Here is a 13,134-nt window from a genome sequence, read left to right as displayed (position 1 = left end):
TATCTATTCATCTCATCACATGTCACCTTTTTCCATAGGTATATATTGATATGCATTCCCAGTACATATTATATTGTGGTGCTTGGGAATATGGCTGTGTAGCTATTACCCATCACTTGTATGAAGAACAATGCTGCATTTTCCTCCTCACAAGTTGGGACCAACCTCTGTGATTCACCTGCGCCTCTCCTGGGTCAGGAAACCAGAACCTTACACTGGTTCCTGAATCTCCCAGTTGCATGGAAAATGTAGCATTGCACCTGTCAGCAGCATGAGCTCAGTCAATCCATCCCATTTCTGAAGGCTAATTAAAAAAAAGGTAATTAGAGAATGAACAGACGTGTTGTTACTTACACCATACAGCTCTGTGCGAATTCTAACAAAACACCTCCTGTACCAAGTTCCTGTATCGCTCTCTATTTCTATGAGCTCGTCTATCTGCTTTGGAGTTTTGATTCTGTTAACCTAGAAATAAAAACAGAACAGCAAATATTTGCATTTTCTTTAATCATTAACTGCCTGTGGAGTATTACTGGAAGGTTTTAGTAAATCTCACAAACTGAAAATGAGCAGATATTAAATCTGTGTCTACACTAGAAATGCTTTAGAAATACAAAGGAATAGCAGCACACCATAATACCAAAGTTTGTTACGGATGCAACTGTATGGAAAGAGCTCTACTTTCAAAGCATGCAGAAAACTCATTTCCTCTGACTGAAAGAAGCTATTACTGTCAGGTTTTGCTAGAATATTGCTGTATACCCCTAATGCCACAAAGGATAAAACATTATTTAAACTCTCAGTTAACCATGTCCAGAGTTTGCTATCAAGCTGTTTCTGATTTACTATCACAAAACTGTTGAAAGTCTATTGATTAAAGACACAGTAATGAAAACAGAAGTATTTGAAATGCCAAGAATTAATAGCTGAATAACATTTTTTCTTTTGTTCTTATTTCCTGTAGTGTTAGACAGGGAAGTCTCTTTGTCTTTTGGATGTTGACTTTAACTATCCATTTTAATGAAGAGTGAAAAAGTTAGGTGAAATGATCTGGAACCATGCATGTTATTGCTGTTATGAGCAATCACTTACTTCATCTGAAGTGAAATGAGATAAACAGACATCAGGGAAAAATACAGAATTACCAGTGACAGAGAATGTGATGTTGCCTACAATGCTAATTTTCACTTGAACTCTCCTGTGTAGCAGAACAAGAATGAGCTATATGGTCTTTCCAGACACAGGACCTGACAAACTTATACCATTGTATGGTTTTGGTTTGGCCTTCTATTCTACTCCCAGGTTCATAGCGATATTACAAAAGGCACTGTAATCATCCACAGTTTATTTAAAAAGACAAATAAAGAATGGAAAGGAAATAAACAAAATGGGGAAAGGGGCTAACATACTAGGAGAGCAAGAAATGGAGTGTTCAATGTTTAGATGCAATTTCTGAAGCTTTTGGTTCTTCTTAACAGAATGAGAACATCACCACCCACAGATATATCACGGTGGATTACAGGACACCAGGGAGTAGCAGTATTGATGGTAAAGCTCTAGTTTTCAGCTCACTGCTTTTACAGATGTACACTGTTTAAGATGCACCAGCAGCCTCATCCCGTGAACAAGAACAAACAAAAGCCCACTAAGCGGTTTTAACCACTCTTATTTCTGAAATACTGCAGATCACTGTCTTGCCAAACCATGACTGTATCAGAACCCTGTACTCTTCTAATCATGCCTTTTCCAATAGCAATAATCCTGTCTGCATCTTTCCATTGATTTTAAGCTTTTCTTAAACTGCTTTTATGAAACATGTTATACAAAAGACTGAGTTGAGTCCTCCAAGATTATTTAAGAGCTTGTACATGCAGACATCCTCCCAAGCCACACCTCTGGGCAGAAAGGGCATGCCTTTTAAATCATGCTGTATAAACCAGTAGCACTTTTGTAGGCTCAGGGGTAGCCTTTTAACCTTCCTGGCCACCTGACTCGTTTGGAGCTGTGGAGATTGAAGAAAATATGTATATATCCCAGGACCACTATATGCGACTGGGAACAAAAAGCCCCTGGCTTTGATGGTTCTTTAACATAAGAAAAGTCCTGTTGAATCAGAACAATTGTCCATCTGGACCATGCAAATTCAGCTGTCAGTATATGAAGAATGAAAGAAAAACCAATAAAGAAAACCTATTTTAATGAAAATGGAACTTCTGTTTAAAAGCAACAGCTAGAAATACGCAATGTTTCAGATTCTCCAAAATCAAGACCTGTTGCAAAGGAAAATGCTTCCAGAAAAAAAGAGATTAATTATTACACGTCAGTGAAAGAATGGAGAGAATTCTGGTCTATTTTAAGGACCCAGGAAGGTAATTAAGCATATACATACACATTTAACTTGGGTGGTTCCATAATATAAGATACTATCCATTCACTCCTACCTCTGTTAGTGTCACTGTTTTCAGGATTTTCAAAAGTATTAAGAGCTACCACCTCCACAGTCAATAACTAGAACACATCCATTTTTGGAGTTTCTAACCATAAAACCAACCGTTCACCAGTCGATGCCTTCTCTGTTCTAAAGGTTTGAAGATAAAATCCTCAATAGTATAAGTAAGAAAAATAAACACGATTTGTGAAAAAAACTTCTAGAAAAAGATGAAATCAATATACTTAGGAAAACATATAAAAGGAAAGCACACTAAAACTATAGCAGTAATGGATAAAAAGTTACATCAGCTATAGAGTTAGAAAACATACTATCACAGCATATCTGGTGTAACTACTGACATGAAGCAGAGGAAAATAGTAACACATAAGTCATAGAATGGTACTGGATGAAGCAATGGGGTTTAGGAGAGCTATGTGAATAAATTACTGAGACAAAATGTCACAATATTGAGGAGTAACTTATACTAAGAAAAAGAGACTAAAAGGATGTCCCAAACAAATTAGGCATAAGTTCTTTGCTTTCTGAGTCTTATAAGATAAAGTGCTGATATTATCTAATGCGGTGACAATGATGCAATTCTAATCATATTAATGCAAGCTAAAAATAGGGATTTCTACACACTGTAACCTTGACACACAATACAGTATTTCTAATCCTTCAACTCCTTGATATCTGTAGTTGTTTTCCCAATGTTTGTGACAGACACTGGCAAAAATCCCAAGTGGTGGTTTTTGCTTATTTGTGCCTTATTCATGATCGACTAATTAACAAACATAGCTATAAATAAAGCGCTGATTTCAACATGGTTCAGTGTCACATTTTAACACTCATAGAGAGAAAGACTTGTTAGATCACAAGAACTGCAAACAACAAGCATGTGCTTTGTTTTCTTCTCCACGGCTGCTTTAGGACGTGATTACGATTATATCGAACCGATGTGAGACTGTGGCTGTTCCCCCCTGAGGGGGACAGGGTCTGTGCTATGGCTGACTGTGCAATCAGTCAATGAATATCAGTGCTGGCAGAAGGAAAACAAAGAGTGACTGTGGGCAGGCATACTGTGTCTGAAAGCAGCTCAGATCAGCAAGAGCCAATTGTGAAATTACACCCTAGTTATATGGTGTTAGGCAAATCCCTTTACCCATAAATGAAATCAGAAAATAAAATATTAGGTTAGATGGGATTAAGTGTAGGTCACCAGCATATCAATAAATATGGATTTAACATGACAGATGTGCTAACCAGTCTTCTTTCAAGATAAATATAGGAGCTCCTGAGCTTCTTTGTGGAAAAAATTAAATGGAGGCAATGGAAACTACGTCCAAGGCAATAAACTGCAAGTCTCAGTGGAATAAAGTTATACGGTCAGATGGTCATTCTTTGAGACTGACTGCAAATGCAGAATCTTTAAGACGATTTGTTAATTGAGTTACTTGTGCATTAAAGTAAGAAGAAAGCCTCTGGAAGAGCAAAAACATCCCACACATGGCTCTGAGAGGGAGCAAAATGCCCGCACTCCCACGGCAGAGCACAAGATGGAAAGGCAGACTGGATTTCAAAGCAAGAAAATGCCTTCCATTGTTTCATCCTACTGTATCCAGGAAGACAGAATTGTTGCGTATATTCTCCATAAACAAGGAAGACGACATAAAAAAGTCCCACTTCTGAACTGCCAATTTCTCCTCCAAATAGAAACAACCCATCAATACTTTGAATATGGCCTTATCATTAGACCTGCAAATCAACAAGATGCAGTTGACCTTCCACGATATTTTGAGAAAATTACATGTGTGAAATTACTATTTCACACAAGTGAAAATGAACTTTTTATAATTATTTTTTCAGCTGATAAAAATGAAAAAAATAACAATGTCAAAACTTTATAGACACAACAGCCAACTAATTTGGACTTCTATTTGCCTACTGTTACTATTACGGGTGAAGTAAACTTAATGAATAAAACACAAAGTCTATTAAGTATCTTGGTACACTAGAGAAAATTATCACACTGTGGGTTCGTACACTCAAGAATATGCTGAGTTAAGGTTGATATCTTAACATATATGTAATAATTTCGGTAGGAATTAGGTTCTTTTATTTAGATATTTAGAGAACGAATGATTGGCTCTGTCATGCAGAGTATTAATATTGATTGCTTAAGTCCTTCAGACCTTGCCAGTCAGCAAGCTCGCTGATGTGCTAAGTGATTAGCTTTAAAAGCAGTACTCACTGTGAAGACTTTTTCAGGCTGACCACGAGCTCGCATGTTTGTGTCATGAATTTGCTTGAGTATCATCCAAGCTTCATCATGTTTTCCAACCTAAACGTGTGATCAAAACATTTAAAGAAAATATACATACAGATTAAGATACTCACTGTACTCACTGAGTAATCTTAATGCCTGTTACACAGACGTCATGATGCAAACACAGAAACAATTTTGACTGGAATCCCAAAACCGTTTGGAAAGTTATACCTCCAGCAAGAACCGTGGGCTTTCTGGCATAAAGGTGAGGGCTACCACAGAGGAGACACAGGGCAGGGCACAGACGATCACAAATACTCGCCAGCTGTGGAACTGGTAGGCAGAGCCCATGCTGAAACTCCATCCTATAAAAGGAGAAATTCACAAAATGTAGAGGAATATGGAGTATTGTACACGGGAGTCTGCAGCTTCTTGGAGATACAAAATGATACCTGTATTTAAATGAAGCCTGATAGATCTCTTTTATTTCCACAAATATTGATGATTTCACAAATGATCTTACACTATGAAATTCAGACTCTTGCATGTGACTTAGTCACGCTGGAAAATGGCTATATTATGCGGGGTGGGAAACTTCCTTACGCAGGGATGAAGAAGCCTCTTTCAAGTCTCAGCAAAATCTGCATGTAGGTAGTTACATGAACAAAAAAGAGACACCATCACCGTATGTAAGAATACATATACAAAGAAATAGTTTTCTATGAATACTGGAAGAAGGGAGAATTAAAAATCTACACTCAGATGACATATTTTATGGAATTTTACAGCCTTCTTTATTATTATTAACTTTTTCTACAAAAAATTGATTTCAATACTCTTGATAAGAGTCTCCTGATGTAACACAGTGCACATATAGAGCATTTACAGTGCCTGACTTCCATTTCCATCCTGCTCCAAAGCACTATACCACTCCTTAAGTTCTGATAAAAGTAAACTGACAGCTGTCCCCCATTCCCCATGACTAGATGTACAGGAAAAAATACTTGGTATTTAAACTTACATCTGAGATGAGCAACCTTAACGCTGAGGTAGAGAAAGAATGTATGATTATATACAGATATTAAGAAAACAAAACAACAGGAAAACAACTCTCCTCATCTGAAAAATTGATCTTGAGATACGTCTGAGTGCTGACTCTATAGCTGACATCCTGTAGAAAGCATTGATAAAATATACTGAGAACAACACAAAAGGAAATACTGGAAAACCTGTTGTGAAACTGCAGGTCTGGTAGTCCAGCTTTTTAATAAAATATCTGATTGTTTGGTATGTTATGACTAGACTATTGACATGCTAGAACTGCAAGAAACCTAAGAATTTGTCTTAAGAAAGAGAAAAATATTATTTGGGTAACTACCTGGCCTTTTAGTCTGGCTTCAATATGGCAGAAATTTTCAAGCAAAACTTTCAAGGATAACTTATTAAAAGATCAGTGGAAGATATAGCTAAAGAACAGAAGAGGTTACTGGAGGAAAATGGGATCCTAGCTAATGAAAGAGCTGATGCCAGATTAATCTGATAAATTTCTTTGCTAACTGATTTTTCTAGACAAAAGACATGGATAATTAAATCTGTCTAGATGTCGGTAAACAACTGGTACAATATGGTGCCAAATGGCCTGTTAAATAGTTCTTCAAAGGAGATATTTATCTGTTAAATATATACTGTATTTTGGAATTTAAAGATCTCATGCTGTGGATCATCAATACATTCTTGGAAAACAAATTCATTTTCATGTTAAAGTACTTACATGTTACCATATGAAAAATACAGTCAACCCATGATTTATTTTTTTCCCTTTATCAACAGCTCAGTGAAACATTTTGATCTCCAGACAAGGGAACCTGTTTTTTCTGGTCTCCTACAAAATTTCTGTGTGTCTGAAACTATACCAGCTTGCTCTACAACCTCATTTAGCCCTGCCATCCTTACCCCAGGAAGACAGAGGTAAAATCAATGGCAGTGTTGGTAATGATCTTGGAACGCCATGTTACTTTTTTTTAAGGCTCCAAATAAACATACATTCCCTCTCCAAAGTTCCCTCCAACAAAAAGAGGCTGTCAGAAATGTAATGTTAAATTTGGTTCTGAAATAGAACTTGGACTGAAAATTTAAGAATAAAAAATATGAACAAAAAAAGGATCTAAAAGTGTATTAAAATTTATATTTTACTGATTTTTGGAAAATATCAACTTTTTGTTTTATGGAACTTAAAATGTTAAATATTATGGGTATACTTTACATCTAAATTCGGAAGGGAGGGAAAAAAAGAAGGAAAGGTTTACAGTGAGTTAATGAGGCAGTTAGAAACCATACCTGTGTTTTGCGTATTGTGTACACATTCTATTGTAATCATTAGAATCATATTCTTCATTATGTATTTTAAACTATAGTAAAGGATCACTTGATACAGAGCTTGCAAAATTGTATCCTTTTGGTTAAGTAAATTTTCAGTCAGAGCAGTGAGCTGATCTGACTTGCTTGGCAGCCATGCAACTGCTAGTGCCATGGCAATGGCAGCACAGGACGGGGATGTTCCTCTTCCAGAACAGCACGACAGAGGTACTGGCTCTTTCACTATAAACTGCCCCAAAAATACACAGAGCCACTGGTATATTTAGACAACCTGCCCTTCACCACTTTGGTTTATGTTTTATGAGATTGGGCTGCACAAAGGGCACTTTTCCAGTAAATTAAATCAACCTGGCTTTATACCTGTTACAAAACAACAGCAATATCTTGTGCTCTGTAGCCAGTCCTGGAAAATACTGGTGATAATTTATTTTAAGGCGTCATTTATTAATGTAAGCGAGCCATACTACACTTAATTAAAAGCAATGAGTGCACCGTTCATCCTACTGTCATCCTGACAACCTACAAAACATCTTTTTTACTCCTCAAAATGTCTGAAGGGCATGCCAAGTGAAATGTTCATTATGTTTATTGCTCTTATTCCATCTTTTTCACTTTGTTTTTCATTAGCTGCTGCAATTTATCTTGTGATTTAACATATCTGCTGAATTAATGATAATAGTGAGCATCAGGATTATAAGAAGAAATTGGTAGGAAAAAAGCCAGCTGCAACACAGCTTTCTTGAGGCTGCTCTGGTGTCTATTCCAGCACCAGCACTAGATCAGCAAAACAAACATATATTTTAAATGCAGAGCAAGTTTAGATTTATTCTCGTGTTCAACACATCCCATTTTCCTAGGTCATGAGCTAATCTGGAAAATGATGCCATTAGAGTAGCTCTGAATTTAGCTCACAAAGTGGCTTTCATTCCTATTGTATGTAAGTCTTGAAACCAAATGGAAGGGTGTTCTTGGCTGTAACTCAATTTGCTTCTCCCTTCCCTGATTTATGACACAATAGCAAAGACAGAGCAGCTCTACTTGTGTTCAGAGCACTGCACAGCAGCCAAAAGCTAAACTTCACCCTTGCTCCCTGGCTTTCCTGTATTTGAGAGTCGTTAATCTTGAAAACGGTGGCAAGTCCCAATGTTTTATGAATTGCAAAACACTTGGTCCAAATGCATCTTGGGAATGATGTGCTATAGAGCAACGTAAAACCCGCATGACTGAATCTGAAGCTGCTGCAGCAACCTTTGTGCTGAATACCACCCCTCCACTTTACTGATGGCTGGAAAAGGCCCAGTGAATCACAGACCTGGCAATTACTGATTACAGAAACAGCAGCACGCAGCAGAGCAAAACCAAAATGTACAAGATGCTAATGTGTATCTATTTACCAGTTTATATGTTGAATTCAATGTCAACAAAATCTTCCCTCTAACACAGCATTTATTCTGCTCCATAATATTAATATATTAAAAGGATATTATAAACAATTTCTTGCTCCAGAGGAGAGAAAAGAGCATTTCTGTCTTGGAGTTTCTGTATAAATATAGAGGTAAACCTGTTCATATTATGCTGAATTTTATAAATGTATATTACCTGATAAACAATAGGTATCTTCAGGGACAAGGATCATCTTTTACAGTGGCTAGGTTACTAGAGAGCAGACTAATGGGGATAATTTGCTTAAGTTCCCAAACTGAGGGCTGAAAGGGAACATGGTATCTCTTTACAAATCCGTATGGGTTACACTAAAGTACAACGCGGGCAATGAAAAATATGGGTGCCTATAGGCTCTAGATAAATACTGGCTGGCAAGGGAAAGGTTGCTAAATACCAAAGGAATGAAGTTGTGAAACATCTTTCTAAGAGACTAATGTGGGCAAAGAAAGCCTAACCGAATGTAGGTATTTTGTGGCATGGTTAGCCAAAGACTGGCCATTCTTGATAACAATTTTTGTTAATGATTCACTAGGAATCAGAGGAATTAGATTCATAGCAGTGTCAGATATTGTCAAGTCAAGTTTGCATAAATTTCTGTCTTTTGGTAGGTCAAAGGTGGGAGTAGATGCAAGAATATCCCTAAAATTAGGGGTGGAGGAGAAAGATAAGTGAGGTATTTATAGGAATTCATAGACTCGACAGACTGTTCTGCAGAATCCTTTTTATGATTTTATAACTTTTCTTATTTCTGTCTTATCATACAATCTTCGGTCATAACTCAGCTTTCTAGCCTCAATTTGTAGTGTTTTAAATTTGAAAAGCTTCCAGTAACTGATATGTGATTGCTGTAAGATATGTAATTGCCACGTGGTGGCACTGTTACCGCACGTCGTACAAATAAGTTTAAAAAATTTCTCCAGAAAGACTTCTACTATTAAACGTTGTGTTCAGTATTTCCCAAATCTAAGCTAAATCAAAATTATAAGAAAATATTTTGCACCTCGTAGCACCGAAATACATTATTATTATTGCACTTATATTTAGTCTGTCCTGGCATTATCAAATTTAGCTGAGTAACATCTAGGATTTGAGCCCATATATTTTAGTGGTACTGATTAGAATAATGGTAAAACATCACTGAAACTGAAAAAAAAACATAGTTCAGGTAAGTTATATAGTTGAGAAAGCTCATTTAGACATTTTTACAAGGCTGAGTGAAATACATGGTTTCTAACAAACGCAGAAATAAAGTTTTCAGAATTATTCTGTAATTGTATTAATGTGAAATTCAACTAACACAAAGTAGAATGCTTGTCTTTCCTGTGATTAGATTATTAATATCACATGGGAAAGGCAGTGATATTTTTAGCCTATATAGATAATTAGATACTCTACAAACCCACTGGCTCAGCAGGTCAGCTGGTGGTAATTTCTGCAGAAGGAATCTGGAAATAAAACAGCTGAAGTGTGGCAGACCATGATGGAGGTACCTTAACAAAGGTGCCCATAGAAGACTCTCCTCCATCTGCCTCTACCTGGCTCTCTAGCTGATGCTGTTAGTCCCTGGCAGCCATGAGGATCAACAGTTCAATAAAAGAAGAAAGTAACAGTATGAAACAGATACATTTTACAAATACATTAAACTCAGACTTGGTCAGTTGACACTCAAAACTGTGATTAAAAGGAACAAGGCATTTTCTAAAGACACATTTCCTCTCCTGCAGGAGGGGGTTGTGAATCACTGATACTCATCACTTCCCTGTGCTGGCATTGATCTTCATCTGAAAAGGGAAGTTTGTATATCCCCATACTTCAGACAATGATATGGTATGATACGTGCCCAAAATTCGAGGATTGGTAATGATATGTCAGCCTTTCGCTTAACCTTACATATACTCTGCACAGAATATAGAGCTGTTAGGTTTGTTTCCTTGCTATGGAAATGCTAATGTATCTGTGACAAGCCTGATAGAAAAAAAAAAAAAAAAAAAAAAATTTTCAAATCAGAATAGCTAGAAATGCTGGGTGAAAAGGAGACAAGGGAAGATTGTACGTCATTGTGTGCGTGCTTGGATTGCTATGGTTTGTCTGAAATCTGACTTTCATTTGGCTGTAAAGTACGGCTGTAGATGTTATGATTCACAGTAGCCAATACAGGGAAGAAGTTAAGCTTTAAAATGGCAGAAGAGATGAACAGATGTAATCATGTAAGAGAATCAAAGCAGTAATCCCTAGTAAGAGAACTGCAAGTACTCAACAGCCTGGTCGTATCATCTGTCTAATCTTGGCAGATGCTAGGTGTGGCAAAGGATGTTTAATTAGTGGTTTATTTATGATTAGGAAATCAGGATCTCACTTGCCATCCTAGCTAGATAAACATGAATACGTGTAGAGACTTGAAGTAGGCTGTTGTCAGTACAGAGCCTAATGGGAACAGCATGTCTGTATCTTGAATTCAACAAAGGAAACTATTCTTGCATTTCAATTTTCTTTACTGGGAAGGATACTGGGCCAACTAAATAAACCACAGACATGAATAAGGCAAAATCACTCATTAGCAGTTCACATTTTAGAAAGTCTTACAGGGCAGAAGAGAAGCTATACAGAACCAGAACGAAAGGACTTGCAAACTAAATTGACAATTACAAATTTTCTGCATATTCACCCTATACTCTCCTCTTCAGTGGACTATCCCAAAAACACATTAGTTATTACAAACAGTGGCAAAAGAGTAGAAGAGCTTTCACAATAAGCAGCTTATGGCATTTTCAGAACTGGTATTGCCTCTTCTGCCCTTACTATATGACTAAGAAAGGTATGGTAACAAGAGGATTCCTGTACACTTCACAGAGCTGGATAAATTAACTTTTTAGTCATGTAAAGCAGCGCTGAAATAAATTTTAATGATTACCCATATACACAAAAAGCATGTTAAAAAGAAAAAAGATCTTGAGTAAGTGCACTTTGCAGGAAACATTCTTGTTTGAACATCAGCTGTAAGAGTCAGCTGACAGCAAAACAGCTGACAGGAGATGAAGATTCCTCTGCCTCTTAAGTTATTTATCTTACACAGAGGTATACATGTTTGTTTATTCACTTTAGTTAGACTGCTAGTCACCACTCTCCCTTACATGATCCAATTACACAGTGAGTTACTGGTAATGTGTAGTGTTTTATTGTGCTTTTCTGTGTATTTATATGCTGCATCCCTATCTATAAAACAGGAATAATAATAATTGCACAGGTCTTAACTCACTGCTGGAAGATCTCAGTAAAACTGTGGTGCTGCATTTCCACCCCTCATCCCACCCTCCCTTTGGACCTCCCTACAATCTCAGGAATTCCCCTTAGGTCTTGGCCTTTGTGTAATGAGGTGGGTGGTTAAGCATCCCTTGATGGTACCAGAAACTCTTTCATGGCTAAGATGGAAGTAACAGTGATCATACTGGCACTCCTGTTGCCTGGCCAAGGTGGGGAATGAGAGTGAGAACAATCTGTCACCCGCGGACAGCCTTGGAACATCCCTTATCTGAATCATAGCTTGAGTGAAACGCTACCATTGTCACTGGAATTTTGAGAATTCCAGTAATTACTGACCTAGACTGTGGCCAGGATGGGAGTTTACTGATGACTAAAGCAAATCATCTTGTGAACCCATAAACAGTGGTCCTAAGTGAGACTCTTTGAGCTCTCCTGGACCGCAGTGGTCTGCAATCAGTATCTCCCTCTGAGTGGGATGCCTCTCAGAGCTCGTGAACTCTCAAGTTGACGATGGAGCCTAGGCTGAAATCCTTCATGCCTTGACGCTCAACCCTCGCCTGTTGAGAAGTGCCAAGAGATTTGAAGTAAGTATTTCACTGAATTCGAGGGGAACTTGTAAAAGGTATACTGTTATATATTTATCTCTCCCTCTCTCTGTCTCTCTTTGTGTTTGCGCACGTGCATCTGTGAATGGATTTAAATACCCTACAACAATTTAAGTCACCGTTGTGGTTATAGAAAAACCTATTGAATCACTCTGCAAATGATCAATTAGTCAATGATTAAATGCTGCTAAATGAACAAGTATATAAAAATTTTTCAGATACAAATCATTGACCAAGTCTGGGGCTAAGTCTGGATCCAGCCACACCTAGACTCCTTTCTGAGAGCTGTTTAGAAAGCAAAGGAGTTGTCTCTGAATTTCATGATTCAACGGGAGGGTCTCCCTTACCCCTTTTCATCTCTGGTCTTGGTGTAAATCATTCTAGCTCAATTCTAACTTGATTTGCCTTTGTATGTTTCTTCCATGTAGTAAGTAATAGAGTGAACTTTGCCATTGAACTTTGTAAAGTCGTACTTTATATAAATTCGTATTAAAACCATTTTTGCTAATACCTTTAATGGTGATTCTTTGAGCGACCCTAAACCACTCATTCACAATAAACACTGAAGAGGCATGAAAATAAGAGAAAAATCAGAGCCAAAATACAGAGTTTGGAAGAAGACAGTACTGTCCAAATCCATAAAGAAAGACATTGACATGAAATGCAGAGCCATCACCCCACAAGGTGAGAGGGAAAGGATAAACATCAAATTTGTACAAAACCTTCTACATGGCTTCTTGATATACCTGCAC

The 13,134-nt window shown here is 37.3% G+C and overlaps 1 protein-coding gene across 1 annotated transcript in view; it reads right to left on the bottom strand.

Annotated features, from left to right (window-relative positions):
• Positions 1 to 13,134, bottom strand: part of SV2C (synaptic vesicle glycoprotein 2C) — a gene marked incomplete at both ends in the record, with an annotated part of 36,775 nt that overhangs the window by 8,972 nt on the left and 14,669 nt on the right. The window contains 3 exons of the mRNA XM_009708399.1: positions 355 to 465; positions 4,683 to 4,772; positions 4,929 to 5,062. Of these exons, the coding sequence (XP_009706701.1) occupies positions 355 to 465; positions 4,683 to 4,772; positions 4,929 to 5,062 (335 nt within the window). The remainder of the gene's footprint in view (positions 1 to 354; positions 466 to 4,682; positions 4,773 to 4,928; positions 5,063 to 13,134) is intronic.

This window comes from Cariama cristata, unplaced genomic scaffold, assembly GCF_000690535.1.
Source record: "Cariama cristata isolate BGI_N322 unplaced genomic scaffold, ASM69053v1 scaffold16839, whole genome shotgun sequence".
NCBI lineage: Eukaryota > Metazoa > Chordata > Aves > Cariamiformes > Cariamidae > Cariama > Cariama cristata.
This window is presented reverse-complemented; position numbering and strand designations above follow the sequence as displayed.